Source organism: Amblyomma mixtum, chromosome 1 (assembly GCF_055824585.1).
Source record: "Amblyomma mixtum isolate Tamu chromosome 1, ASM5582458v1, whole genome shotgun sequence".
Lineage (NCBI taxonomy): Eukaryota > Metazoa > Arthropoda > Arachnida > Ixodida > Ixodidae > Amblyomma > Amblyomma mixtum.
Window position 1 is genome coordinate 4855869 of NC_143012.1, and position 25944 is coordinate 4881812.

The following is a 25944-nucleotide window of genomic DNA, read 5'->3' on the forward strand; positions in this document are numbered from 1 at the left end:
AAATAGAACTGTCCTCATTGCTGCTTTAAGTCATGGTCCCGCACAGTAGGACTGCCAGCGTACAACCCACATTTTACAGGGGTCGTTAACACGTGGCGTTAAACGCCACCTAGCTAGCCCTAATTGCATGGCGCTGCGTTCCTCATTCCAGTAATGGTCGACACCTGCAGTGCAGCAAAGCTATGCATGGAGCACAAGTCGTGACCAGGAACCAAATGCGCTCAACGGACTAAGTCGGAGGATCTACTCCAAACTGCTCGCCAATATAAGTGTCGGTGACGAGATTATAATTTCGTCCACTTAGTTTACACAGTCAGACAGTACGTAACTTTTATTTTTTTTTTTTGCTTTACCATTTTCTAATGTGGAAGCTTGAATCGCGCACCATTCAGGTGTCGCTTTTGTGTGAAAGGGAATGAAAAGCGCTTAATCAACAAAGATGTTGATGTAGAGATTTAATTAAACCGAACTATTTCTGTACTGCGGATCACATAATTAGTCCCTCAGGGCCACGCGTCCGAGGTGGCTCACTGGTTATGGTGCTCGACTGCTGACCAGAAAAACGCAGATTTGATTCCGGCAGCGGCGGTTGCATTTCGACTGAGGTGAAACGCTTGAAGCCCGTGTACTCTGTGATGTCAGTCCACGCTAAAGAGCCCCAGGTGGTCGAAATTTTCCGGCGCCCTCTACAGCGGCATCTCTCATAGTCCGCGTCGCTTTGGGACGGAGAACCCCATAAACCTAAACCATCTCTCCGCGTCGGCATTTAATCGCACAAAGTCAGTCTCCTTGACTACCCAAACCGTTTTCCTGTTTTCTTCACTCGAATGCGGCAACCACTGTCTCCATGTAGAGGAATAGGCCGCGTTGCGAACTCTGGCAGTGCTCCAGTTACTGGCATTATAACAAACAACTATCGGACTTTGCAGTCGCAGACTTATTACCGTGCTCTCTGAAATAATTCCGCGCAAACTTTGCAAAATGCAGCCTTCTGTTGTTTCATATAAGTTACAGAATCGGAATAACTAAGAGGAAGGATTAAATAATAAATGCTGGCATCGGTGGCCTTGTGGCTGCATTGCATTGTGTTTCAAGACTTTTAGGTCACGCGGTCGATGCCGGCAGAGATTTCCGCTTTTCGACGAAGACGAAACGCAAATGCAGTGCACAAGTGTGCTAGCACACTCCAGGGCTGCTTATAGGTGTCGGTAGCTGCGCATGGTCAACAACAAGGTCCCTTGGCTGCTGGAAGCGGCCTGCCTTGACCTGCTTCTCTAATTTTTTTTTCCGAGGTGGGCAGCGTGCATGGCCTCCCTGATTGCGTTTTCAGCCTGAAGAACCGCCACTGTCGGCCACTTTTTCCCCAGCTGGGCATCGTGCTTCTCGTTCTTCGCCGCTTTTGGGCCTTTGTACCGCATTCGAGTGCCTTGGCTACCTTCTCACATTAGTGTGCGACTTTATAAGTCTGCCGTTGGCGACACCGGCATCCTACCTCATGAATCGCCTGGCTCCATTGCGCGGCCATCTGCCGTCCAAGGTATGGAAACGCAGAACGAACGAATGAAGAATGAAAAGACGGCTGCGACGAGTTAATCGCTGGAAAGTGGTGTGCTGTGTTTATTACGGCAAAAATCAAGACGCTGCGGCAATGGTCGACTAGTGCGAAACGTCGGGAAACAAAAGTTCGTTTATTTGCACGGGCATTGGTTCCGATCCCGCTAGCAACGCTGAAATAGGAGTCGTTTACGACGGGGACCGCTATTGGAGCCAACACGGAGCCCTCATATAACTGACACCTGTTGTAGTTTCTGGCACTCATCAAAGTGGATCGGCGTCAAGACAAGCCAAGCCAAGAAAGAGAGATGAAGAAAAAGAAAAAGAAGTGTGTAAAAAAATTGAGGGATGCTGTCGTGGAGAGAGAAACAGAAAACAGAAAAATAAATTGGTGACTTAAAAAGAGAACTTCTTGCTGGGCTAGTTGGTAATTCATTGTAAAAGTAAAGGCGCCAAAAACCACACACACACACAAGACAGGCGCTGGCTAAGTGCGCAGGCGCTGGCTAAGTGTATATATGTATCTGGGTTCTGAAAAATGAACTAGTTGTGAGTGGCGCTCTGTCCCGTTCTCTTGTCTTGTGTGTGTGTGTGGTTTTGGCGCCTTTACTTTTACAATGACTTAAAAAGGCTACGACTTAGTTAAATTATGAGGGGTCTCGCCAAATGTTTCAACTGAGCCTTACCCTAGTGTAACTAGTAATTTTTTTTTCGCTTGATGCCATTTCGGACGCAAAATTCCGGAATGTTTCGTAAAGTCTTATTTTTAGGCTAGGCTTCAATTTCGGCATCGTCTTTACCGTGGTTCCCGCACAACGTTCGCCTAAGTTTGTAGAGAATGTGAGGCAATGGGCATTTCATGCTTAAAACACTCGTGTACTGTGTTCCAGCAGTGTGGTAAGCAAGCCAAGGGGGTCGAAATAATTACTTTTTCACCGTCGGAATAGGGTGCCTCGTTCATCAAGTGTAGCTTTGTCGCTTTAAAAAGTATAGATATGCAATTAACAACCAAAGCCTCAATATTAGCTAACGCTGTCAACCTGCATAGTTATTCGCGGCACTGACCACGACTATGTTTCATGGCAGCGGTAGCGCTGTTTTCTTTGCAGCCAGCATTGCCTTCTTTTCTTTTCCTGAGCTATCCAACCTAATCGCCATGTTATAGAAGCGCACAGCAAAAGAGGTCGCGCACTGACCGTTCGTGCAGAAGACGCCCCCACAAGAAGCCGTATGACACGAGGCTTATACGCTAGACTGTACAAACTGCGCGTGTATGAAAAAGCAGACAAAAATGAAAGGCGAACACAAGCGGCAGACAGTTCCCTACGGGCAAGACTAGATCGCTTCGATCTGTGGATCCGCGCAGAGACAACAAATCCGGTACGGAAGCCCACCGTAAACACACGGCGAGCACCGCACAGTCGTCCTCGTCTGCCGGAGATCTCACTGAAGAGGCTGCACAGAGCCTGGCACTTGAACGACGGAAAGTGTTCCGAGGGAGTTGCGGGAGAAAAGAAAAAAAAAAATAGGACACGGGATAAGCCCTTGAGCTTGGACAAAGAAGCGGGAATTTTCTTTCCACTTTAGTTTTACCACACGCAGAGTCTAAGGAACTGCGAAGGAGGGGAAGTCGTTCTTGATGTAGTGGAGATGTGAAATATTTGACAATTTTTTTTCTCTCGGACGTTCGTCTCTAAGAGTCTTTCTGCAGGAGTCGAAAATGGCCGGATCTGAAAGTGGAAGGCTTTTGGTGGCACTTCACATCTTTTGAAGCGTTCTCCTCTAAGATTACGACGATAGAATTGGTGGTGCTTTTCTACCAACTTAAGAGCTAGAGTAGCAAAGTAAGTGGGGCAGAGAAGAAAGGAAAAAAAAAGCAAGCGCCCACTGGGCTTATGTAAACATTGTTCTCCACCCTTCTCTGAGACCACAGTACGCAAAACGGTGATGCAACGCGTAAGAGAAAAGTTACCTCTTTTTATCAAAAATAAAGTACGCAATAATGTACTCTTTGTGCTAAAAAAGTCGTATAAGATTTCTAGCGAATCTAATCCCACTTGTTAACATCATTTATTGTTTGTACAAGCGAAGCCTCAAAGGTTTCTGAGAAGATTGAAATCCTACCACTGTCGAAAAACGTTTTGTCCTGTATTTCAGACGATAGAGTATACGGTTATTTTCTAGAGGCATTTCGTTCGGTCTATGAAAAGCGATTCCCCTTGAAAGGCATGGCTGACTCCCAGGCTACTCAGAATAAAAAGGAGAAAGCGAAAAAAAAAACTGTTTCAATGCTTTCTGCAAAACAGAAACCAGGATTTACTTCAAGAATTCTAGAGAGACGGGAACAATCTTAACAGTGATTAAAGACATGAGGAACGCGACTGCTTTCATAATATGTTTGATAGAATAGTCGATGTGAACCACATTTGGAGTGAACTCTCTTCTGTTATATCTCCCAGTGGCTCCACCTCTGATAATGAAGAGTTAACAGTAAATAATAAGAATCTGAGTGTTGGTAGATAAATTTAACAAACACTTCACGTCTTTTAATGATAGCAGTTGTAACGGTATAGCGCCATGCGTCACTTGAAGCCACCTTTGCAGCCATCCCTGTTTTTAAATCCGACTGACGAGAATGAGGTACTGAATGTGTTCATGCGGATTAAAAACACAAACTGGGAGGACATCTCTGGCTTAAAAAGGCAAACAGTCAGATTTGTTTTGGATCTTATCACACCATGTATAACCCACATTTATAACCTCGTTCTACACGAGCGCGTTTTGGCATATGATGAAGCATGCTAACGTAATTATATTACACAAAAATGGAGAAAAAATAACGCAGAGAACTACAGAACCAATTCAGTATCACCGTTGTTCCCAAAAGCACTGGAAAGAATTATTTTACTAAGGATGTCCACGTTTCTTTTTAATTCCACTTGCTGATTACAGTTTCACAGCATGAATTTCGGCCAGGTATGTCCCCTAAAACCGCCTTTCTCTGTCAAAGAGAATTAATTTTTCAAAATATAAAAGTCAAAAATTTACCACTGGGGTTGTCATTGATTTTTCAAAGGCCTTTGACAGGCTAAGCCATGCTGTGGCTGTGGCACGCGGACTAAGGTTGTCTGCAGCTGAGTCCGAGAACCGGATTTACATCCCTCAGGAGTCTGAAGTAGATCCACTGCCGCTTTTGCACTCAGGCAGGAGCAAAATTTATTTCTGTATTCTTATTCGCTTGTAATCATATATCGTCAGGAGTTTTTGTAGGACTGTGCTTGCACAGCTGCTTTTTATTTCGATGTATGGTTTCATGTTGTGTGAGTAAGTACCTGTATCAGTATTTCTATTTTTTTTTATAAAGTTTAATGACCAAAAGTGTCACATTAGCTATGTGGAGGACGCCGCAGTAGACGGCTAGGGATTATTTTCGACCACCTGGGGATCTTTAACGTGCACTGACATCGCGCATTGGAAATTGAACCTGGCAAAGTTGAACGCTAGAACTTTATCGAGTAAAGCTAGTCTAGCAGTGCTGTTCGAGGAACTAGCGGGAATTAAATGGGATGGCACAGATGAGTACTAAACGGAGTGCACCTATTGTGCTATCGTGGATTAGCGGACAGACAATAACGGACGATAGCGGATAGTGAGGATATTGCTGACAACATAGACGAATTCTGTAGTATTAACGAGAGGGCGGCAGCTATCGTAGTTAAGCTTAATAAGAGGAATCAACTGAAGGTGGTGCAGGCCTGCGTGCCTACATTTAGCCTTGATGACCATATCATTCACTGAAAGCTTCTATGAAGACGTGGATTCAGCAATGACCAATGTAATACGACAGTACAGTGTACTGATGGGCGACTTCAATGCGAAGGTAGACAAGAAGCAGGCTGGAGGCCAGGCGGTAGGTGACTATGACATAGGTTCTAGGAATAGAAGGGGAGAGTTATTAGTGGAGTTTGTAGAGAGAAATAATTTACGGATCATCATTATCTTCTTCCTCGAACGAGAGAACAGGAAGTGGACTTAAAAAAGCTCCAATGGCGAGACTAAAAATGAAATATACTCAATACTATCCGCCCACCCTGGCATCATGAGAATGTGAAGGTCCTCGGAAAAGTGTGTTATAGCGACCACAGGATGGTAAGGTCTCGAATTAGCCTCGACTTGAAGAGGGAACGGCCGAAAGTAGTGAAGCGGAAGCCCAGTCAGTAGTAAGCGGTAAGTGGAAGGTACAGAAATCTAGGAATATAGCTGTAGAACAGATATTCAGCTTTAACTAAGGACGACAGCCTTAATCTTCAAGCAGTGAACGATAGTCTCACAGCCATCGTTACAGAGTGCGCAGCAGAAATAGGTGGTAGGATGGATCAACAGGATAACGTCAAGCTCTCTCAGGACACAAAAATCTGATTAAGAAACGCCAAAGCACGGAAGCATTCAACTCCACAGAGAGAATAGAGCTGGCAGACTGATCAAAGTTAATCAATAAGCGCAAGGTATGGACATTAGGTAGTTCAAAATGGTGAGAATCGAGCATGATTTACAGAATGGAGGTAGCCTAAAATCAGCGAAGAGGAAACTGGGAATAGGGTGAAATCAGAGGTATGCATTAAGAGACAAAGAGGGTAATGTCCATACAGCAGCCAAGGAAACCAGGGCGTTAATAAGAAAGGCAGTAGAGCACAACACGGGGACATCCCGCCTGTAAAGGAACAGGAAGTAAAGAAAGCCTTAGGAGCAATGCAAAGGGGGAAAGCAGCTAGTGAGGATCAGGTAAAAGCAGATCTGCTGAACGACGGAGGAGAGATCGTGCTAGGAAAACTAGCCACTCTGCACACGCAATGCTTTATGATTTCGAGCGCACCAGAAGCTTGAAAGAACGCTAACATCAATTAACCCGTGAGAAACGAGACGTCAAGAACATGAAAAATTACAGGCCGATCGGTTTACTGTTCGTTGCCAATAGGTATTTAGTAAGGCAGTGGCTAATGAAATCAGGACAACAGTAGCCTCCAATCAACCAAAAAATCAGGCAGGTTTTCGTGCAGGATACTTCACAATAGACCATATTCACGCAATCAATCAGGTGATAGAGAAATGCGCAGAATATAACCAACCCCTATATATAGCCTTCATTGATTACGAGAAAGCGTTTGACTCAGTGGAAACCGCAACAGTCATGGAGGCACTGTGGAATAAGGGAAGAGTTATGTAAAAACACTGTAAGATATCTGCAACAACTGCACAGCTATCATAGTCTTCTATAAAATCAGCAATGAAATTCCACTAAAGAAGAGCGCCAGGCAGGGGACTGAACACGATCTCGCCGATGCTATTCAGCGCCTGTTTACAGTAGGTATTCAGAGGCCTGGATTGGGAACAGCTGGGAGATATGAGTTATTGAAGAATGGAGAAAACCTTAGTGCTCTGCAATTCACTGATGACATTGCCTTGCTAAGTCAATAAGGAGATGAGCTGCAAAGCATGATCAGTGAGTTAGACAAGCAGAGCAGAGCAGATCGGTGGGTCAAAAATTTACCATGCAGAAAACCAAAGTAGAATTCAACAGTCTCGCAAGGGAACAGCATTCTAGAGCTGATAGCAAGGTGCTGGAAGTGGAAAAGGAATACGTCTATTTAGGGCAGGTAGTGACCGAAGATCCGAATCACGAGGATGAAATAACTAGAAGAATAAGAATGGGGCAGAACGCATATGGCAGGTTCTCTCAGATAATGAATGGCAGTTTACCAATACACCTCAAAAGAAAAGTATGCAAGTGTCTTATCGGTACTCACCTATGGGGCAGAAACGGGGAGGCTGACGAAAAGGTATCAACTTAAGGGCATTGCAGCGAGCTATAGACCACAGCTTTCGCTGTCTGTGGTGAGTGGGCAGTAATAAATAATATAGAAATCGGCATTACCGTCGGAGGAAAGAGATAAGAACAATAGCTAGGAATGAGAACACTTGAATCACCAGAAAATGGGCCTGCCTGACTTGAACAGGAGTGCTTGGGGAATCTGGGACAATTGGAAGATAATTTTAGAGAGTAAGTGCGAACGCGACGAGGTGTGTAGCAACTGTTCTCAGGCTGGATTGACCTGAAGAGGCCTGAATCGTTGACACTTCGCCTGGCACTAAAGTGAGCAGTGCGATTCAGTAGATCATGGCTGGGAAGCGGGAGGCTGGGAAGGAAGTAAAAAAAAAAGCAGAATGAAGGAGTAGCAGCTCCAAATGATCACTGCTGCATGCCTAAGTTTATGTACAGTTCCTTGAGCTCGGTTTCATGCCAGGCACTCGCCATGTGTTCATTGATAAGCGAGCCTGCTTCGCACTTATGCCGGCAAAGAAGCGGACATATTCTACGGGGTAAAGGTTCATAATATGCCACTAGAGCTGAGTCTGGCGCTACAGGCATTCAATCACGTAATGAGTGAGAGTAAGTACAGCATTTGTCAAAAGTATTCGGGCCACATGGTTCGGTTGTGAGCTGTATAGTGGTGCACGAATGACATCTCTGAAAACCGAAAGGTATTGAAACTGGCAGCGTCAAAAGATATCGAAATGTGAGGGCGAGGGTTCCCCTTTTCGCAACCATTTAGAGCTTCAGGGATGCTATTCGCGCTGTTCTACACGGCTGAAAATAAGACCGTGCCCTGAAAGCTTTTCATTAAGGCTGCACGTGGACCGTTTGACTTGCCTTTAGGAAGTTTTTGTGACTTCATTTTTCACTTCCTCTTTCTTTCATTATTTTTTTCTTTTTGTCGACCTCTCACCATGCGTCTTCTCTCTTCCCCTCCGCAGCCTCTCCGCTGGGCGGCATTCGGCCCAGCCGTTCGAGCGTGGGGTCTGCACGCTGCGTGGACCCTCGGCTTTACTTCCGCAACGGCCTCGTGAAGTTGCGCTTCCGCGGCCGCGTCGTCAAGTACGTGTGCCGGCCAGGCTACTCCCTGATCGGCGACTCGGTGTCCACCTGCAATGCCGGAAGCTGGGACAGGCCCGTGCCCATATGCGCAGGTAAGTACTTACACAAATGCTTGCTTACTTCTACCCGAAAGGCGGCAGTGTTTTTCATGCCCCAAAGGACTGGTGAACACCTTCCGTTTCGGTGCCTTTAGCTGCATGACAATGCCTCTGCCAAACTACCTTGTGGTTGGGAATGTAATGAGTAAAAAAAAAAAAAAACTCGTGTAATGAGTAAAATGTGCCGAAAATGCAATCTTTATTGGTATTCAAGGAATTTTAAGATCCCCAATACTTTCGTTTTTTTTTCCCCAGTCACTGGACTTTCCAAACAGGTGCCGAGTAAACAGACGCGAATTAAGATGCCCAGAAATGGGGATTTTCGGGTCTGCTTAAAGGGGCCAAGAAAGGGTTCGAAGGTTGCTGATAAAGCAGAGTAATCGCTTTTGAGCTTTCGCACTTGGTATGAGCCCTTGTAACAGAGCCGGCGATCTATTATTTAATTTTTTTAATACTTTTTCTTTCAAATTCATTTTTCAAAGCAGCATGAGAGGAGAAATTCAATTGTAGCTTATTTAGCTGTCGTGGGCGAACACCGCGCGGTGATTCGTGTATTCTTATGTCCAATGCATCATTTGACAGAAAAAAACACGCAACTAAAATTAGCGTCTATATTCCTTTAGTTTCGGTAAATGGCATTTCGTAGTCAATTTAAGGGAATTTTCGCTTACAGCGTGAAACATCACTGCTCATGCAGCTCTCACTGTCTCCCTTCTCAGCTATTTCTGTAAAAACCACCGAACCGCCTTTACAGTTGGGCCCAAATAAAAGATTTCCTTTGTAGTAAACAATGCGATATCGTGCATCGTAACCGGAGGGCTTATTTTGGTTTATTTGGTTTAACGTCCCAAAGTGACTCAGGCGATGAATGAGGCCGTAGTGAAGGGCTTTTAACTACCTGGGGCTTTTTAACGCGCACTGACATCGCACTGTACATGGGTCTCTAGAATTTCGCCTCCATTGAAATTCGGCCACCGCGGCCGGGATCGAACCCGCTGGAAGATCCAGCGTTAACTGACTGACCAATGATTATGTTGTACAGAGGGCCGGAAGCGAGAGGTCTCGAGCACTTGAACTGAATGCTAGGATGATCAATCAGGGACCAAGTTTTCCATTGTGTGCACGCTCTCATTGGTGGGTGCGTTGCAGAGATGGCGTTTGCCGACAGATTTAGGTCACGCGACGTCACGCACGTGATCAACGCAATTCACATAATTTTTATTTGTTTTGTGTGGCTGCTATAGAAACCACATGACCCTTGCAGAACCTGGGATGACTGCAGAGACGACGAACACTGAAAGCTCATATTCATACACGGGCCCGTACGACATCTTACATACTAAATTGTAATCATGTGAAAACCATGGACTGCAGAAAGGATAGGGGATCCATACGAAAAATTCAGAGGGGCACACCCTCCCTCCCCCCTCCCCCCCCCTCCCCCCAATTACTTGGAGCATCACTGTACCATCCCGTTAATTGTTTGCAGGGTTACTAGCCAGAGTACAATTGGCACCGATTGAAATTCGCGCACTGTGACGTCATGACCGTTTCAACCAATTGAAAAGCGCGACATTTCTGTCGACAACTCCTGCTTACAACGATGAGGCATTAAAGGCTTCCGCGTTAAAACATGCGAAATAGTATTGATTTCTTAATGTTTTCCTTATCATACGGACCGGCCACGGTGGCTTAGAGTGAGCGAGCGAGTAAACGCTTATTGAAGACAAGCAGGTAGCCAGAAATTGTTTTCGGGAAGGTCCCACGGAGATTTATTGGATCCCGGAAGGGGGGAGGCTGGGGCGCATGCTTAACGAGAGACTTCGAGGAATTCTATTTTAAATGGCACACCACTGCATAAATGTGCACCACAATAGCGCTGTGCTGGTGCTACCATTATTGTCATCATCATCACCAACCTCCTAGATGATGATGACAAAAATGATAGCATCTAGATTGTGTCGTTAGCTTGGAGCTGCTCGTGGATCGTGGTGTGTTAAGAAATTTATATGCAGTTAAGCCCAGTTGCTCTTTGCAGATTTAAAATCAATTATCGCCTCCCAAGCTGGGGTAAGCAGCCCGTACGCGGGCGCTGTCCTTATTCCACTGTTTCCAGTAATGCAATTCAATCGATTTCCAATCACGTTCACTCGCCTTGCCTTATATGCACGCACAGTTGCAGCGACCTGCGTAGTATAGGACGGCGCCATTGAGATCACAAAATAATCAGTGCCTTTTTCGCCGTGCCAACTTTTCTTTGGTAATCGCGCTTGGGCTGTATGCTTGTACATGTCGTTTGAATAAAATGTCCTGTAGGCAGTTTATAAGCAGAGCCTTTTACAAAACCAAAGAAAGAAAAAAACCTACTCTCGCCCAAGAACGGCGGTTGAAAATTTATGAAAAGAACCGGAGGTTAAGAATGCATGAAAATAAAAAAGAAGAAATGAGAGAGGTGAATTGAGAGTAACGCTTCAAAAAAAAAAAAAAACAGCAATGCCCGAGTAGAATACTGGATAACGAGCATTTTTCATTAAGGCGAGGTGGCACATGAGAGAACTCTGAATAAGGCTCACCGACTGCTAGCTAGCGGCCCGAGCTTTTTTCTTTTCGGTCTCGCATTGTTTCTGATCGGGCGTTCACATTTTCTCTGTTCTTGCGAAGCAGTCGTCCATATCCACGTCAGCCGGTTTAATTTTGGGTCCCCGCTGGACTGGTGCAGAACAATGGGCCACCAAAGCCTCCGCTGAACGACTGCAGTCAGAGACACGTGATTTTCAACGTAGCTAGCTAGAAGCGCAGGGCTTGGCTCATTTTGAATTCAATGAACACCGAAAAGAAGCGGAGTTGTAACAAAAAAAAGCCGTTTAAAAGCGTTCATACCTCTCATAAAAGGTCATCTCCGGATTCACAGCAGACATAATTACAGTTCCATGTCCGAACTAAGAGCAGCAATATCGATTTTAAGGCGCGACGGAGCTGAAGGCAGCGTAAAGATGTAACTATACGAATCTGTCTGCATGAAATACAAGCCAAATGTAAAGTGCAAGGTGCGCTCGCGATAGACTAATTCGGTCCTGATAGACTATGAAAGCAGAGCCTCAGTTCAGTCTTTTGATTTATGTTTAAAGATCATTTTTTCTCCTCAATTTTTAAAGTCACATGTATCTTCGAAGCAGACATTGATTCCACAGTCTGTCAGGTGTTTATTTGAGAGGTTCTGGTATTTGGATGTCACTATTTCCAACCATCGTAAAATTTGTGAAATGTTGCTCTAAATATAACCGTTGGGGCAGCGAATTAAAAAACTTGGCTTCCTTGAGGCCTGGTTATGCCATTTAAGCGAAAAAAAAAAAGAACTGTTTTGAATCGAAATAGGGAGCGTTGCCTGAAAGCATTAACGGCAGTACTTTTTCGCTTGCGCGCTCTGGGGTCCGATACCGAAAACAATGCCAGAGTGCTGCCTCTGTGCCTCAGTTCCATTGTTACAGCGGCCATCATAAACCCGGTCAGAACAACGAGATCAGAGAAGATCGAGGCTGCAAGGCTACTGCACGAATAGGCTGTCAAGAGGCGCGTTCCATAATGCCTGAAGCTACGACGTTTACGTGACGATGCAGGGAGGGTTCTCTTGGAAGTGCGGCCTCCACTCAAGCTCTGTAGTGCCACCATGCTAACTCTATGCCTCGGTCCTGGTGCAGGACGGTGTGACGGCCGTCTTGCACCACGGTTTCTGGCTCGAACCACTTGATGTACAGCGCTGGATTCAGGAGACGAATGGCATGTCGGTGGTTGCGGGCCGATATGACGGTTGTCCAGTGGGGTTGCAGTTAGGATGGCAGGAGGGAGACCGACCTCGTCACTGTTGCCTCGTCCGTGACGAAAGTGAGAACCGCTGTCGAATTCCTTTTACGGCCTGTACCCGACAGACTACACCAGGACGTACGGCGAGCTACCTCAGTGTGCCGACGCTGGCATTTTTAAGCCGCTTTTCTGGAGCTCGTCGTTTTCCACCACTCACACACCTCGATCTTGACGGCCATTATCGACTGGTGGCGAGACGCGTATTTTGTTTGGTTGGTTGAGGTTTAACGTCCCAAAGCGACTCAGGCTATGAGAGACGCCGTAGTGGAGGGCTCCGGAAATTTCGACCACCTGGGGTTCTTTCACATGCACTGACATCGCACAGTACACGGGCCTCTAGAATTTCTCCTCCAAAGAAATTCAACCGCCGCGGCCGGGATCGAACCCGTGTCTTTCGGGTTAGACTCGTACCTTGGGGCGCTCACCTACAGCAGCGCACCTTGCTGCCCCCTGTCGTGCGTTCTCGGGGCATGTCCCTCGAGCGTTGCCGGGCGCAGTTGGCGGGCGACGAGGTTCAACTGATCAGGTGCTCACAATACGAGGCTACGGAATACCCAGAATGGCAGAATACAAATGCCTCGGGATTTGGGTAAACACGAGGACAGATACACATGGAAAAGTACGAACATACTGTGAGGGCTAAGGGATGCCGCGATAATGAAACAGGGCATTGTGGGGGTTCAAGCATGAAGCACTGAGAAGTATTTGGAAATTTATAGTGGTGGCAGGGCTTACTTGCGGAAATGCGGTTTCGTTCCTAAAGGCTGAAATTCAGTCCAGCTAGAAATAAAGCATAGAGCGGTTGCAAGATTAGCATTACAGGTGCCCACGGCAAAACCACAAACGAGGCAGTGCAGGGGGATATGGGCTGGACATCCTTCGAAGCATGGGAAGCTCAGAGTAAAATATTATTTGAAGAACGCCGGATGAAATTGGACGATAATAGATGGGAAGCTAAGGTATTTAAATACTTATACAGAAACAAGATCGACTCACAATGGCGGAAAGGACTAGGAAACTAACCAGCAAGCCTGCAGGACATGAGGACGAAGAAAGACTATTAAATGACAGGTAAAAAAGCTGAAGGTAAACACTGGATTAATTCAATGAAAAAAAAAAAAACATACTGTAAAACTACACCGAAACTGGAAAAGGCAGATCAGGAAGGAATCGTTCTATGAAAACTCAAAAGGCCGGGCCCTATTCTCTGAACCTTGATCAGGGTGTCTTAGAATGCGAAGCTGCAAAAAGAAATTTAACGAAGATGATGACACATGTGCTGTGTGCGGTAAATCTGTAGAAACAATTGAACATCTTATGCTCTAAAGGGGGGGTATCCATTCGGATGTCGTTACATTAGCAGTCACTTTCCATGCGGCCCTAGGGTTTATAGCAAGCAATGGCCATGTAAATAAATCTGTGGTGGAAATTAGAAAGAAACGATTGTAAGATTGGTGACTGAAAAGTAGAGTGGTGGCATAAGGTTAGAAGTGCAGGATTAAAAGCTGTATTAAAGAAAATGGCGAATTTGTAGACCGTTTCATTACATCGTTAAACAAAATATAAGGAAACAAAAACAATGGTGGCAATGGGAGCATGGTGGCAACTGCCACCACCCCGTTTCAAAGGGAACGCTCCTATCTTCAACCATTTATCGCGGCAGCAACGCGCGAGGTTAGCTTGAGTGCGCTACCATTAATGCAATACATACATACATATACATACAGGAATTTTATTGCAAGATATATATACACAGTACGTAGCGTGTGCCCGCAGAAGCGCAAGCGCTTGTGGGCGGGCCACGGCAGTCACAACAGCATGCGGTGAATACAAAACGCTGAAAGTGCACACTTTACAATCCATAAAGAAGAAAAAGAAGAAGAAGAAAGAAGAAAAAAAAGCAATAACACAAAGTCGAAATATTATATATAGTTCAGTCAACAAATTTACCGATTGAGAATTATGTAAAGCAAAGAAAATCTGCAGTTAATAAATGGAACACAAATTTAAAAACAAGATAGAAATTACAAAGCAACTCAGTATTTTCTTTCTTTGAAACTTTCAAACCACGCTTGCAGTCCAGATTTCACAGCCGTCAACGAATCACAACCAAACACCTGAGCAGGTAGTTTATTAAAATGGTAGGGTATATAGAACTGTCGTGCCTACCTTGCATCCACTAAAAAACGAGGATACCCGGTAGCACTGGGGATGTAACGCCGCACCTGCCAGATAAGCGGAGGGTGGTCAAGTCAGCTGTAGTTTCTTGGAACTATGTGATCCCTCCTACAATGGCTTCATTCACATCTGCAGGCTAAAATCGGTATGAATGGATGAATGCTATTTGATTTTGCATGGCTTAGTTTCTGCTTGAGAGGAACTCCTGAACCTCTCAAGCTACCCTGGTAGCTTTTCTTGCGAGGCCCATTTCCTGTATTTCAATTGAAAGAAATAAACATTGGGTTCAATTATATATATCCTGGAGGCACTTGCCTGGCAGGCCTAACCACGTGCAACCAGCGTCATTAATGGGACATTATGTTATAAGTGACGCCACAGATGCAGGTCGCAATTTGTTCGCAGATAAGAGACACTGCTCCGAGTTTCGGAATCGAGGGTTTATGCAATAACAGCGAATCGTTCTGACTGCCTGGTGTGAAATGCTAGCGGACAACACCACGGCGATCCTGGAGCAATGCGGAAACGGTTCACATTAGAACAGGAACCGATCTGGCGCTGTCGCCGCCGGCACATGTACATCGATTTGCGTGGGGTGGTCTTTGTCATTTAGTGCCGAGCAAGGTAATTACTCGCTCCATTAGGGGAGTTCTCTCCCAAAATAGGCGTGCTGATAAGGGAGCAACGCAATGAGCATCGTCCCCCTCCAGATTGTTCAAGATAAGCATGCTCCGACATACAGTCACTTCTTTTTTTCTATTTTCATTAAGCGGAGGGAAGTGTTTACACAACATGCGCCACAAGAGAAAAAATAATGCAGCTGCCGACGCAATGAATTAGGTGTAACGAGTTTTGTCGACACAGCCTGCCGGAGGTTTGCGCGCTAATTTACGGATGCTTACCGTAATCAAAGCTGCAAAAGGGAAAGTAATGCGCCGTTTATCGCAATAAATTTGATAGAACGAGTTTAATTTCCGTAGGCGCTGACGGCTGCCAAGGTAATTTTTTTTCTGGGGAAAAGGTCAGGTAATGTTGTGCGTGGATTTTTGCTGACGTGATCGCGTGCTGTCTCGACGAGAGCTGAGACGCGGGAGCGCTAAAACTCTGTGGGTCTCACGCCGATATATATATAGTACATATACAGGGTGTTTCACCTAAGACTTTCTGCAATTTTTAAAAATAAGCTATTGGAATTAGGTGCACGCTTTTTCTGGCATAGCATTGTCAGTGGTGTAGTACATCATAATACAGCTAAGACGTGCTAACTAGCAGGCTTGTTAACCAATATTTAATAGTTAACTTTTAAACTATTACAGTTGAGCTCCTTAATTATTGAGAGGCATGTAGCCCACCGTAAGTGATGTCCATATCCGTTTTTAGAATTTCGATAACGCGATTATCCTCGGCGCTGTGGCCCAACAAATTTTGGCTATTTCGACGAGTTACGTGCACTGGAGAGGTTGCTTTGCCTGCAAGCTTCTCAAACCGCATGTATTTTGGCGCTATGTAGGCGAAATTTGTTGGGCCACAGCGCAGAGGATAATCGCGTTCTCGAAATTCTAAAAACGGATATGGACATCACTTACGGTGGGCTACATGACTTTCAATAATTAAGGAGCCCAACGGTAATAGTTTAAAAGTTAACTATTAAATATTGGTTAACAAGCCTGCTAGTTAGCACGTCTTAGCTACATTATGATGTACTACACCACTGACAATGCTATGCCAGAAAAAGCGCGCATCTAATTCCAATAGCTTATTTTTAAAAATTGCAGAAAGTCTTAGGTGAAACACCCTGTATAGTGAGCGAAAAAATCTTGATGAATATGCTCGAAAACAGGTCCTTCATGCAAGCAGCAGCTCCTCTTTGTGGCGCCGAGAACAGGCGGAGTCGAGAACATCACTGTTGACGCATGGCCGCTGTCTCTTTTCATTTGGAAGGAATGAAGGGATGGGTGAGGGAAGGGGAGAGATAGAGGGGTTCCCAGCGCTGCTGTTTCTGTCGATGTTGCTCGGGCAGCGACAGGCGCATTGATTCCGAAAATCGGCCTGCTCATCGATTTCTGCATTAGGCAGGGGGCGGCGCGCGCGGCCGGAGCTCGAGTGAGTATGTGTGTGCGTCCTTGGTTCTCGTCCACATTTATTCTGCCCCTCGGCCCTCTGCCGTGCTGCAGCGGCCCACTTCGGCCTCTATACTTCCTCGCCGCGTTCTGGACAGGGGGCGGGCGCGTGGTGTCTGTAGATGTGTGCCGCAGTGCTTGCGCTGGGATTGCAATCCAGCTTCGCATTGGTTCAGTTCAGACTGCGCTAGGGCAAAGTCTCGAGGGATTTGAGGGTTGCGGCTTTTTTTTAAAGACCGACAGCACCCATGGACCCTTCCTGGGGAGGTAATCACTTCCTGTCCTTGACGGTTCACGACAGAGCGCATGACCTTAGCATACCCCAGAAGGGTATGCTAAGCTCATGCGCTTGTTTCCACCTTCATGCAAAGAATAAACCGCGCTAGATTACCTTAACCGAGTGGGCCAAACCTAAAATGATCACAGTGATTTCGCGTCAGGCTTAGCCAATGTGCGGTGGGCCAATTTTTGGTGATATCTATAGCATGAGTGGTTTCTGGAGTTTAGAGAGTAGTTAGTGGTGTCAGCTGCAGCGTAGTGGCTCAGTGAACAGCTTCTTGCAATTGTAAAGCATTCATGTAGGGACGTGCCGATGTCCTGAGGCACGAGACAGCAGCCCCGCCGCGGTGGCTCAGTGGTTACGGTGCTCTACTGCTGGCCTGAAAGACGCGGGTTCGATCCCGGCTGCGGTAGCTGTATTTCGACGGAGGCAAAATTCTAGAGGCCCGCGTACTGTGCGATGTTAGCGCACGTTAAAGAACCCCAGGTGGTCGAAATTTCCGGAGCCCTTCACTGCGGCGTCCTTCATAGCCTGAGTCGCTTTGGGACGTTAAATCCAAATAAACCAGGCAAGTGACAGCTATGCTCTTTGTTTGCATGGTGTGCAGCAAGAGAGGCTTTCAGTGCTTGCCTCTTGAAACAGCGGCAAGGAAGAACTGGAGGACAAAGAAAATTTGCTAGACGTCTAGCCTTCCCCTGCCCCTTCTTGCTACCTACCCTCCTCAAATGCGTCCCCGTCAAGGCCGCATATATCACGGGACCACAGACGTCGCCTTCTCGGTAGCGTGTACTCCCTACTGTGGCGCACCTTACGGCTCAAGCTGACGGGAAAAATAAAAATGGTCTATCCTGTTGGCTGGGGTACGTGCAAGCATGAATGCACGGGTGAAAATTCGCAGCCCATTATCTGACGGCTCATAGGTGAGTGAGCTCAAATGCTTCACTGAGTCTCGGCAAGGCCCCACTGGCTGCTGGACGCGCTGCCGCCTTCGTCTTTTCTGTTCCCCGAGCCCTTCAGGGAGCATGATCTCCCTTGCTGAACCGTAGCCATCAACCGCTTCTCTGCTCCTCTTTCTTTCCTGAGTCGCTTTGAGACGTTAAACCCCCTAAACTAAACTAAACTAAACTAAACTAAACTAAACTAAACTAAACTAAACTAAACTAAACTAAACTAAACTAAACTAAACTAAACTAAACTAAACTAAACTAAACTAAACTAAACTAAACTAGCTTCTCTTCTTTCAGCTGGACAGCGTGCTGGCCGTCCCCTGTCGCTTTTAGTGATTTACGGGCCGCCACGTTAAGCGTTTATTTTACTCGCGCTGGGCAGCGAGCTCAGCGACTCTGGCTGCTTTCGCTGCTTGGTGCGCCTTCTCCCGCTTTGCTGCAGGTTTAATGACGCGCTCGGCCGCCTTCTTGCTTACTTATTTGTGCTGCTGCATAATCCTGCCACTGGTGACATAGGCCAGCCATCCAACGGCGTTTTGATAAATATGGCACTGCTACAACACTGCTACCTCCGGCCATGGCCGGTAAAAAAATTTCTTTGGACAGTCTGTACATTTTCCATAGACTTTTATCTATACAGAGTCTATAGACTTTCTATCGACAAATTGTATAGGCTAGTCAACAGACAATATACATACTACATACGGACTAATATAGACAATCTGTATATTAATGGCCATACAACTACAGTAGACTTTTATCTACAGACTGTTAACAGACAAAAGGAAATACCTGTAGGAAGGCAAGAAAGCCTATAAGAAGCCTATAGAGTCCATAGCCCTTTTTTAACGGAATTTGGAAGCGCAGAACGAAAGAAGCATGGAGATGACGTGTGTGTGCGTGTGTATACGTATATATATATATATATATATATATATATATATATATATATATATATATATATATATATATATATATATATATATATATATATGCGTTTGTGTATGCGCGCGTGTGTGTGTGTGTTTGTTTGTGGTTTTGGTAAAAGGGGGAGGAGCTATAAGCCGGCCTCGCTGTGGTGCCTGTTACAGACATGCACAGTTATTCGCTGGCTATGTTACGTATCCATCATATAGCTGGATTATATAGTTGTATTCATGCCCGAGAGGTCTGAAGCGTCGAGGAAATAAGCTGCTCTTTACCGGCTATGGTTCAAATCCCGCTCGGAGCACTGTTACCGCTGACAGTCATCTTCGGCTTCGACGTAGTTCCGGGATGATGTTCGGTAGAGGTGGGCCTTAGGGAAAGTTAAGAGCGTTTTATTCTCGGAACTGTATCTGGTCAGCATACTGGATATTTTAGGTTGCGACGTAATGCGGTTATATGTACGGCCATGCATACCGTTTGCACCGAATAAAGTCAGAGTGACGACGAAATAGCACACTGCCATTTCGTTCTCCATTTTCCTCAAATTTGGCAGGCTTGCCTCGGTCTTCGTCAGCACGGCTGCTATTATTGAGCTGGTTACGCACACATCCTTCCGAGCCTTCGCCAATTCCGTCTCCCTGCTTAATTCTCATCGCCGCGTTTCTTTCTCTGCACTCCTAACTCGTTTATTTTCCGCTTAGTGTCCCTTTGAATTTCTACCGGAGTAGGGAGGCATTAATCAACGCTGAAAAATTGGATCAAATTATCTGCACGCGCGAAGCTCCCCTTTCCGTCTTTTCTTCCCTAATTCCTTCCAATTCCCGTCTTTCCCTATAGCGGACAGCTCTCGCTCTTGCTTATCCTATTTCATCATCGCACTCGACTCACGCTTCCTTCCTCGTTTCCCTAATCGATTCCCTTAGTTTTCGACCGGCCAGGCAGGTTTGCGTCAAGCGCGGCGAGATTTTTCTATTTCGTCCGCCAAGTTTGCGTTTCTCTTTCTGTGTGTTTTCGCCACGATGGAGACGCGGGGCAACGTCTCGGGCTAAATTTAGCCCTGCCGAGAGACATCATTAGCCTGCCATTAGGATGTCAGTACACGCTGCGCTTAATAGACTCGGGCATTTCTTCTTCCGTCCTCCTCCTTCTGCACCACCCTCCCCCTCTTGAAGGAATACACAAAGAAATGCTGCATTGACGCGCACGAAGCCTTTGTTTTCTCTGTCTCTTTCGCCTGAGAGTAACCACGTTAAATCGAGTTTGTTTCCTTAATATGTTCCAAGAATTTGCGTTTATTCCGATGTTCTGAAGGCGAAGAATGCATTGCGGCTCAAGTATCAAGCGAGGCAGAAAACAGCAATTAGGAAAATAGCAATTGTTGTACGTGGCAGACGGCGCGCCTCTGGCAATTATGCGAGGGAAAGAAATAGTGATATAACAAAAGAATGATGGGGCTATGTAGGGATCTGAACCACTTGCTGGCTGAGGACGCAATTATGATAATCATCCTGACAGAACCCGTGGCAGTGCCTCAAGGAAAAGAAAGTAAACAGGAACTTCTGACCACTGCTATTCGAATATAGAAGCTTTTGATCAAAGTTGCGCGTGCACGCGCCCGCACGCACGCACACGCACACGCGCACACACACACGCGCGCGCACGCACGCACGCACATATACACACACACATATACACACATATATATACACACATATATATACACACATATACACACACATATACATATACATATACATATACATATACATATACATATAATTGCAATGAAGGAGTGCGCATTTATGATTACGACAGGAACTCTACTGTCCTGCGTTTGTTACGTTTTTTATAAAGGCGCTAATTTAGAAGTCTTATTTTGTTACAAGCTGCCGCGCCTTCCATCTAGCTTCACTGTATTTTTATTCGTGTATGAATCTACTGGCAGATTGAAGGATTATATGCTGTCTGCAGGGAACTTTTGGTAAAGCCGCTCTAGTTCACATACACGCTTATCTCCATATCAACAAAGAAAGCCCAAGAAGATGAAGGAAGTCCTATTTTTGGTGGTGTTTCATTTCATTGATCAGCTTCCATCACAGAAATATGGCGCACCATTGTTATTTACCTCTGCAGGGCGTTGAGGCTATACAGCGCGCACCGCCAGCGAGTATCGGTCGGCGTTCATATTGAGACCCTCCCCAATTCGCGTACCTTCGGTAGATAATGCACCTGTACTTTGCATGGATTAGCCAGTGTGCAAAGTAGAGCGTATCTAGGCAGCGGCTATTGTAAAGTCCAGAATAAACTATGGAAATCTGTGCCGTCACCAAGTGCACGCTTTGCCTTCGTCCTCCAAATCTAATGTTCTGATTGGAATGTGACGTTTGTTTACCAAGATCCTAAAATAGAAAGCGAAATATCCGCCACCTCCGGCCGCCAGGGGGCACCAGTGTCGCGGTTGAGGCCGTAGGGTGACAGCTGTTGTTTCTCTTCATACCGTATTTACCCGAATACAGTGCGACCATGATTGTAACGCGAGGGTCGCTTTTGCCGGTACGGCAGAGAAAACATTATAAAAAATTAGGCAGTGGCTTAGCTCTGGTTAAGCCTGGATATACAAGCGAAAAGCTGCAGTTAAGCTTGGTTTGACGTCATGGCTGTCGCAGTTCGCGCACAATGCACTGGGAGCACCACGATAACGGTGGAGGCGTTCGGAAGTCCACCCACTGCCTGTGCGGAGGCGGAGGAGGAGACGGAAATCGGCGCGGTTAAAATTCAGGGGCACTTTGGCTCTCTCGAAAGCGGTTCCGAGCGCACTGTTCTGTTATTTTTTTTTCAATTTTCATATTTTATTTTTATTTGTGTTTCTTTCTTAACTTTTCTTGTTTTTATTTTGTTTTCATTTTATTTTTATTTGTTTCGGTTTCATTTTTATTGCTTTTAATAATTTTCTCATTTCATTTTTATTTTAAATTCTGATTTTTATTGTTTTTATATTTTTCCTCATTTTTATTTTTTACTCTTTATATTTTATTTATGAAACCCATGCATTCACTAGATGCGCCTTTATTCATGCGCAAACCTTGAGCCTTCGTGGCAGAGTTGTAGCGTCTCCGCTTCCAATGCCAAAGGCCCTGGTTCGTTTCCCAGCCTGGACGCAGTTTCTTTTTAAGTAGTGACGCCGAAACGTGACGTCACTCGGTGGCGACATACGGCACACGCGAAGCTCGGCTCCGGCCCTCGTAGTGAAGCTTTTCGCGTCAAAACGGCGTCTGCACATGTCATTCAATTACCACGTGGTAGCTGATACCGCACATCTGTTGTCGTTAAGGAAAAAGCTGGCGTTATGTTTGAGTAAATGTGTTACGTGGCAAACATGCCTGCTTGCAGTGTACCGCGTTTTCCTTTTCTTCCAGGACCTAATAATCTACCCCATCGTGTTTATCAATCAGAGGCGTACACTCTGAATGAACGACAGCTGTGCCGTAGTGGTTTTGAGAATTCGCCTCCTATGGAGCAGGTGGACAACCTGCACTACGTTCACGCGGACGTGCTACTGCGTGTATACGATGATGTGCACTGGAAATAAACGTTCGAACTCACTGCCGCCTTCTTGAGTCCCAAAGGGCTCTGGTGAAACGGGCGAGAGACGGGGCCTAGTCATGCGGTGTCCCGGACTAGGGACGCCGACCATGTAGCGGGGCCACTCTGTGGCTCCCAAACTCTTTTTCACAAAATAAAAGTTTTCACCACCACCCTCTCGGCACAGCGCCTGGTTGCCGCCTGCCCAGCCGCGACCTGCTGCCTCGTGGCACCGTGGAGAACGTGCGAGGCCGCGGTCTGATGCTGCGCTTTCGCTGCCGCCTCGGGTACACGCTCAGAGGTGGCGCCACCGCCTTCTGCGACGGACGCGCGTGGAACGGATCCAGGCCTTCGTGCGCCCGTGAGTAGACCGCCTATTGTGTTGAAACTGACGACATGTGGAAGTTCTTTTGCTCGTTTTTGAAGACAATATCTTTTTAGCGAACTTAAAACAGGATGTTCATCCTGCTTTAGGTACACTAAAGAATTTCTTTAAATGCTCGACTCCGACTAGGCCGACTGTGTAGGCTGAATGCTCGACACCATGCATCTAGTCCAGCTGTGTATTCTCTATCCGTCGTTCGTAGCTGCTAGCGGGACAGATCTTGCGTTACACTGCCGGCAACTGCTCCTTGGTTGGGGCTCTTGTGATCATTTTTGAATAAAAGCTGACAACTCATGGAACACTTTCGTGTCCACTGTCCCACAGGTTTAGACTTAACTCTGGCATAAACTCTCAGGCAAATGCCTGGCTGTCACCATTTGTGGTCCTGCTAAATGCTGCTAACTAGTCCAAACCAGCCAGACATCGTTCTTCTTCCAGGGCATATTAAGATGCGATGCAGCATGGTCTTCGGTGATTTTTTAGTTCACAATGCTGTGGTAATACGCTTCGCCGGGCCAAGAAAAAGTGCTAACTCGCTGTGCCGGCCCCTGAGTAGTTTCAGACATCCACTTAGAAGTGTCGAAACGCCTTACCGGATAGTGGGATATAACAAGGCATTAACCATGGGGTGGTCATTAAACTTTAAGGTTAAGTCGGGTCGAAATTAGTGGGCTTGGGCAGGGCATGTAATGCGAAGGCAAGATAACCGCTGGTCCTTAAGGGTGACGGAGTGGATTCCAAGAGAAAGCAAACGTAGCAGGGGACGGCAGAAAGTTAGGTGAGCGGATGAGATTAAGAAGTTTGCGGGGATACAGTGGCGGCAACTAGCAAAGGACAGGGTTAATTGCAGAGACATGGGAGAGGCATTTGCCCTGCAGTGTGTGTAGTCAGGCTGATGATGATGATGACGATGAAATTAGTGGGCTCACTTCGAACTGATCGGGCTCTTCCTTCGGCGCCTCGGGGCTACTTAGGCTATTTATTTATTTTTGCCCGAGTCACGGTGTAAGAATATGTTCTTACACCGTGGTGCGTGCTGAGTGATTATTAAAACCAGTGAGCCTCGAAGTTAACAATAAACGCAAATATGGATGGTTGGTTGGTTTATTGGGGTTTAACGTCCCAAAGCGACTTAGGCTAGAAGTCTTGAAAGAATGTCGTACGCCAAAAAAGGTCGAAACAGGAAGGAAAAAACACAGAACAGGAAAGAGGCGCAACTTCCAACTTTAATAACAGGAAAGGAAACCAGGCGCTCTTTTATAGCCGCTGAGCTGCATGAGGGTGCGTGAACTAAAAAACAAATGCGGTGGTGGACGAGTGATAACAACACTACAACACAGCACAACAAGTCATAGGGAGGTCGCTATTACAAAAGGCATGTTGATAACTCATACGAGCGTGAATGATAGCACAGGTTGAACGATTATGGAAAAGGATAAGAACTACCTCTAAGATATTAACAATCATGAAACCGATTGAAGGAAGCAGGCGGACTTTGCTAAGGGCATCTAATATCTTAGAGGTAATATCTTAGAGGTAGTTCTTATCCTTTTTCATAATCGTTCAACCTGTGCTATCATTCACGCTCGCATGAGTTATCAACATGCCTTTTGTAATAGCGACCTCCCTATGACTTGTTATGCTGTGTTGTAGTGTTGTTATCACTCGTCCACCACCGCATTTGTTTTTTAGTTCACGCACCCTCATGCAGCTCAGCGGCTATAAAAGAGCGCCTGGTTTCCTTTCCTGTTATTAAAGTTGGAAGTTGCGCCTCTTTCCTGTTCTGTGTTTTTCCTTCCTGTTTCGTCCTTTTTTGGCGTACGACATTCTTTCAAGACAATGTACCAACTAGCCCGTCAAAAAGTTCTACTAGGCTAGGAGGGACGCCGTAGTGAAGGGCTCCGGAAACTTCGACCACCTGGGGATCTTTAACGTGCACTGACATCGCACGGCACACGGGGCTCTAGAATTTCGCCTCCATCGAAATTCAGCCGCCGCGGTCGGGATCGAGCCCGCGTCTTTCGGGTCACCAGCCGAGCGCCGTAACCACTGAGCCACCGTGGCGGGGTCAAATATGGATGAACACTTCTCTAATACCTTGGGCTTGGAACGGAGGCCCTTGAAATTAAGTAACGTGTGTATTTCTTCTCGCTCGCGAAACGAAGAGGAGGAAATAATTAAGCTATGGGAATTAAGGTAAGCTAAGTCTAAGACTCATCGATAATCTCTGTTACAGCAACACACTTCGACAGCGTTCAACCTGATCCGTACGACTGCACCCGTAGTTCTGTCGAGCTCGTGCGGCACTTTGCTAGCTGATTTCCATCAGTGCCGCTGCGTTGGCTCAGTGGTTATGGTGCTCGGCTGCTGACCCGAAAGACGAGGGTTCGATCCCGGCCGCGGCGGTTGGATTTCTTTGGAGGAGAAATTCTAGACGCTCGTGTACTGTGCGATGTCAGTGCACGTTAAAGAACCCCAGGTGGTCGAAATTTCCGGAGCCCTCCACTACGGCGTCTCTCATAGCCTTAGTCGCTTTGGGACGTTAAACCCCATAAACCAAACCAAACCATTTCGATCAGTGTTCCTTATCGTGTCGCACAAACAGTCGAGGCGACAAATGCAGTATCTTAAGGCACTGGAAACAGATACACAGCTTTTTTTTTTTTTCTCACCGACAAGTCCTATGAGAAAAGCGTGAAAGTCTTGTAGAAATCACAGAGGATGGGTTCAGTTTTTCACTCCTATTAGTGTTTTTATGTACGTAAAGATACTTGTTTTTACTTAGGTACCAAGAACAGTTTAAATCTGTTCTCGCCGGGTGAACAGACTATTCGCTTCTTTAGGAAAGCAATGTAATAGTCGTGAGTGCGTTGGACGACGCATAACCCTCCGCAATGTCTACGTCTATATGCATCCCATTCTTTCCCGAATCTCCCAAATGCGATGAGCAATCAGTGGTTATCACGATGATCAGGAGCTTCGGGGAGGACCATGATCGTATTTAACACTTTGTTTTGTTTTCATAGATGAATGATTAGTTATGTTTTTTCGTTATTCTCAAACTGGAGCCCTCCGACA

General features: G+C 46.1%; 1 protein-coding gene across 1 annotated transcript in view; it reads left to right on the forward strand.

Annotated features, from left to right (window-relative positions):
• Positions 1 to 25944, forward strand: part of LOC149365315 (uncharacterized) — a 110347-nt gene that overhangs the window by 18514 nt on the left and 65889 nt on the right. Inside the window, exons 3-4 of the mRNA XM_089541912.1 lie at positions 8368 to 8580; positions 22669 to 22842. Of these exons, the coding sequence (XP_089398038.1) occupies positions 8368 to 8580; positions 22669 to 22842 (387 nt within the window). The remainder of the gene's footprint in view (positions 1 to 8367; positions 8581 to 22668; positions 22843 to 25944) is intronic.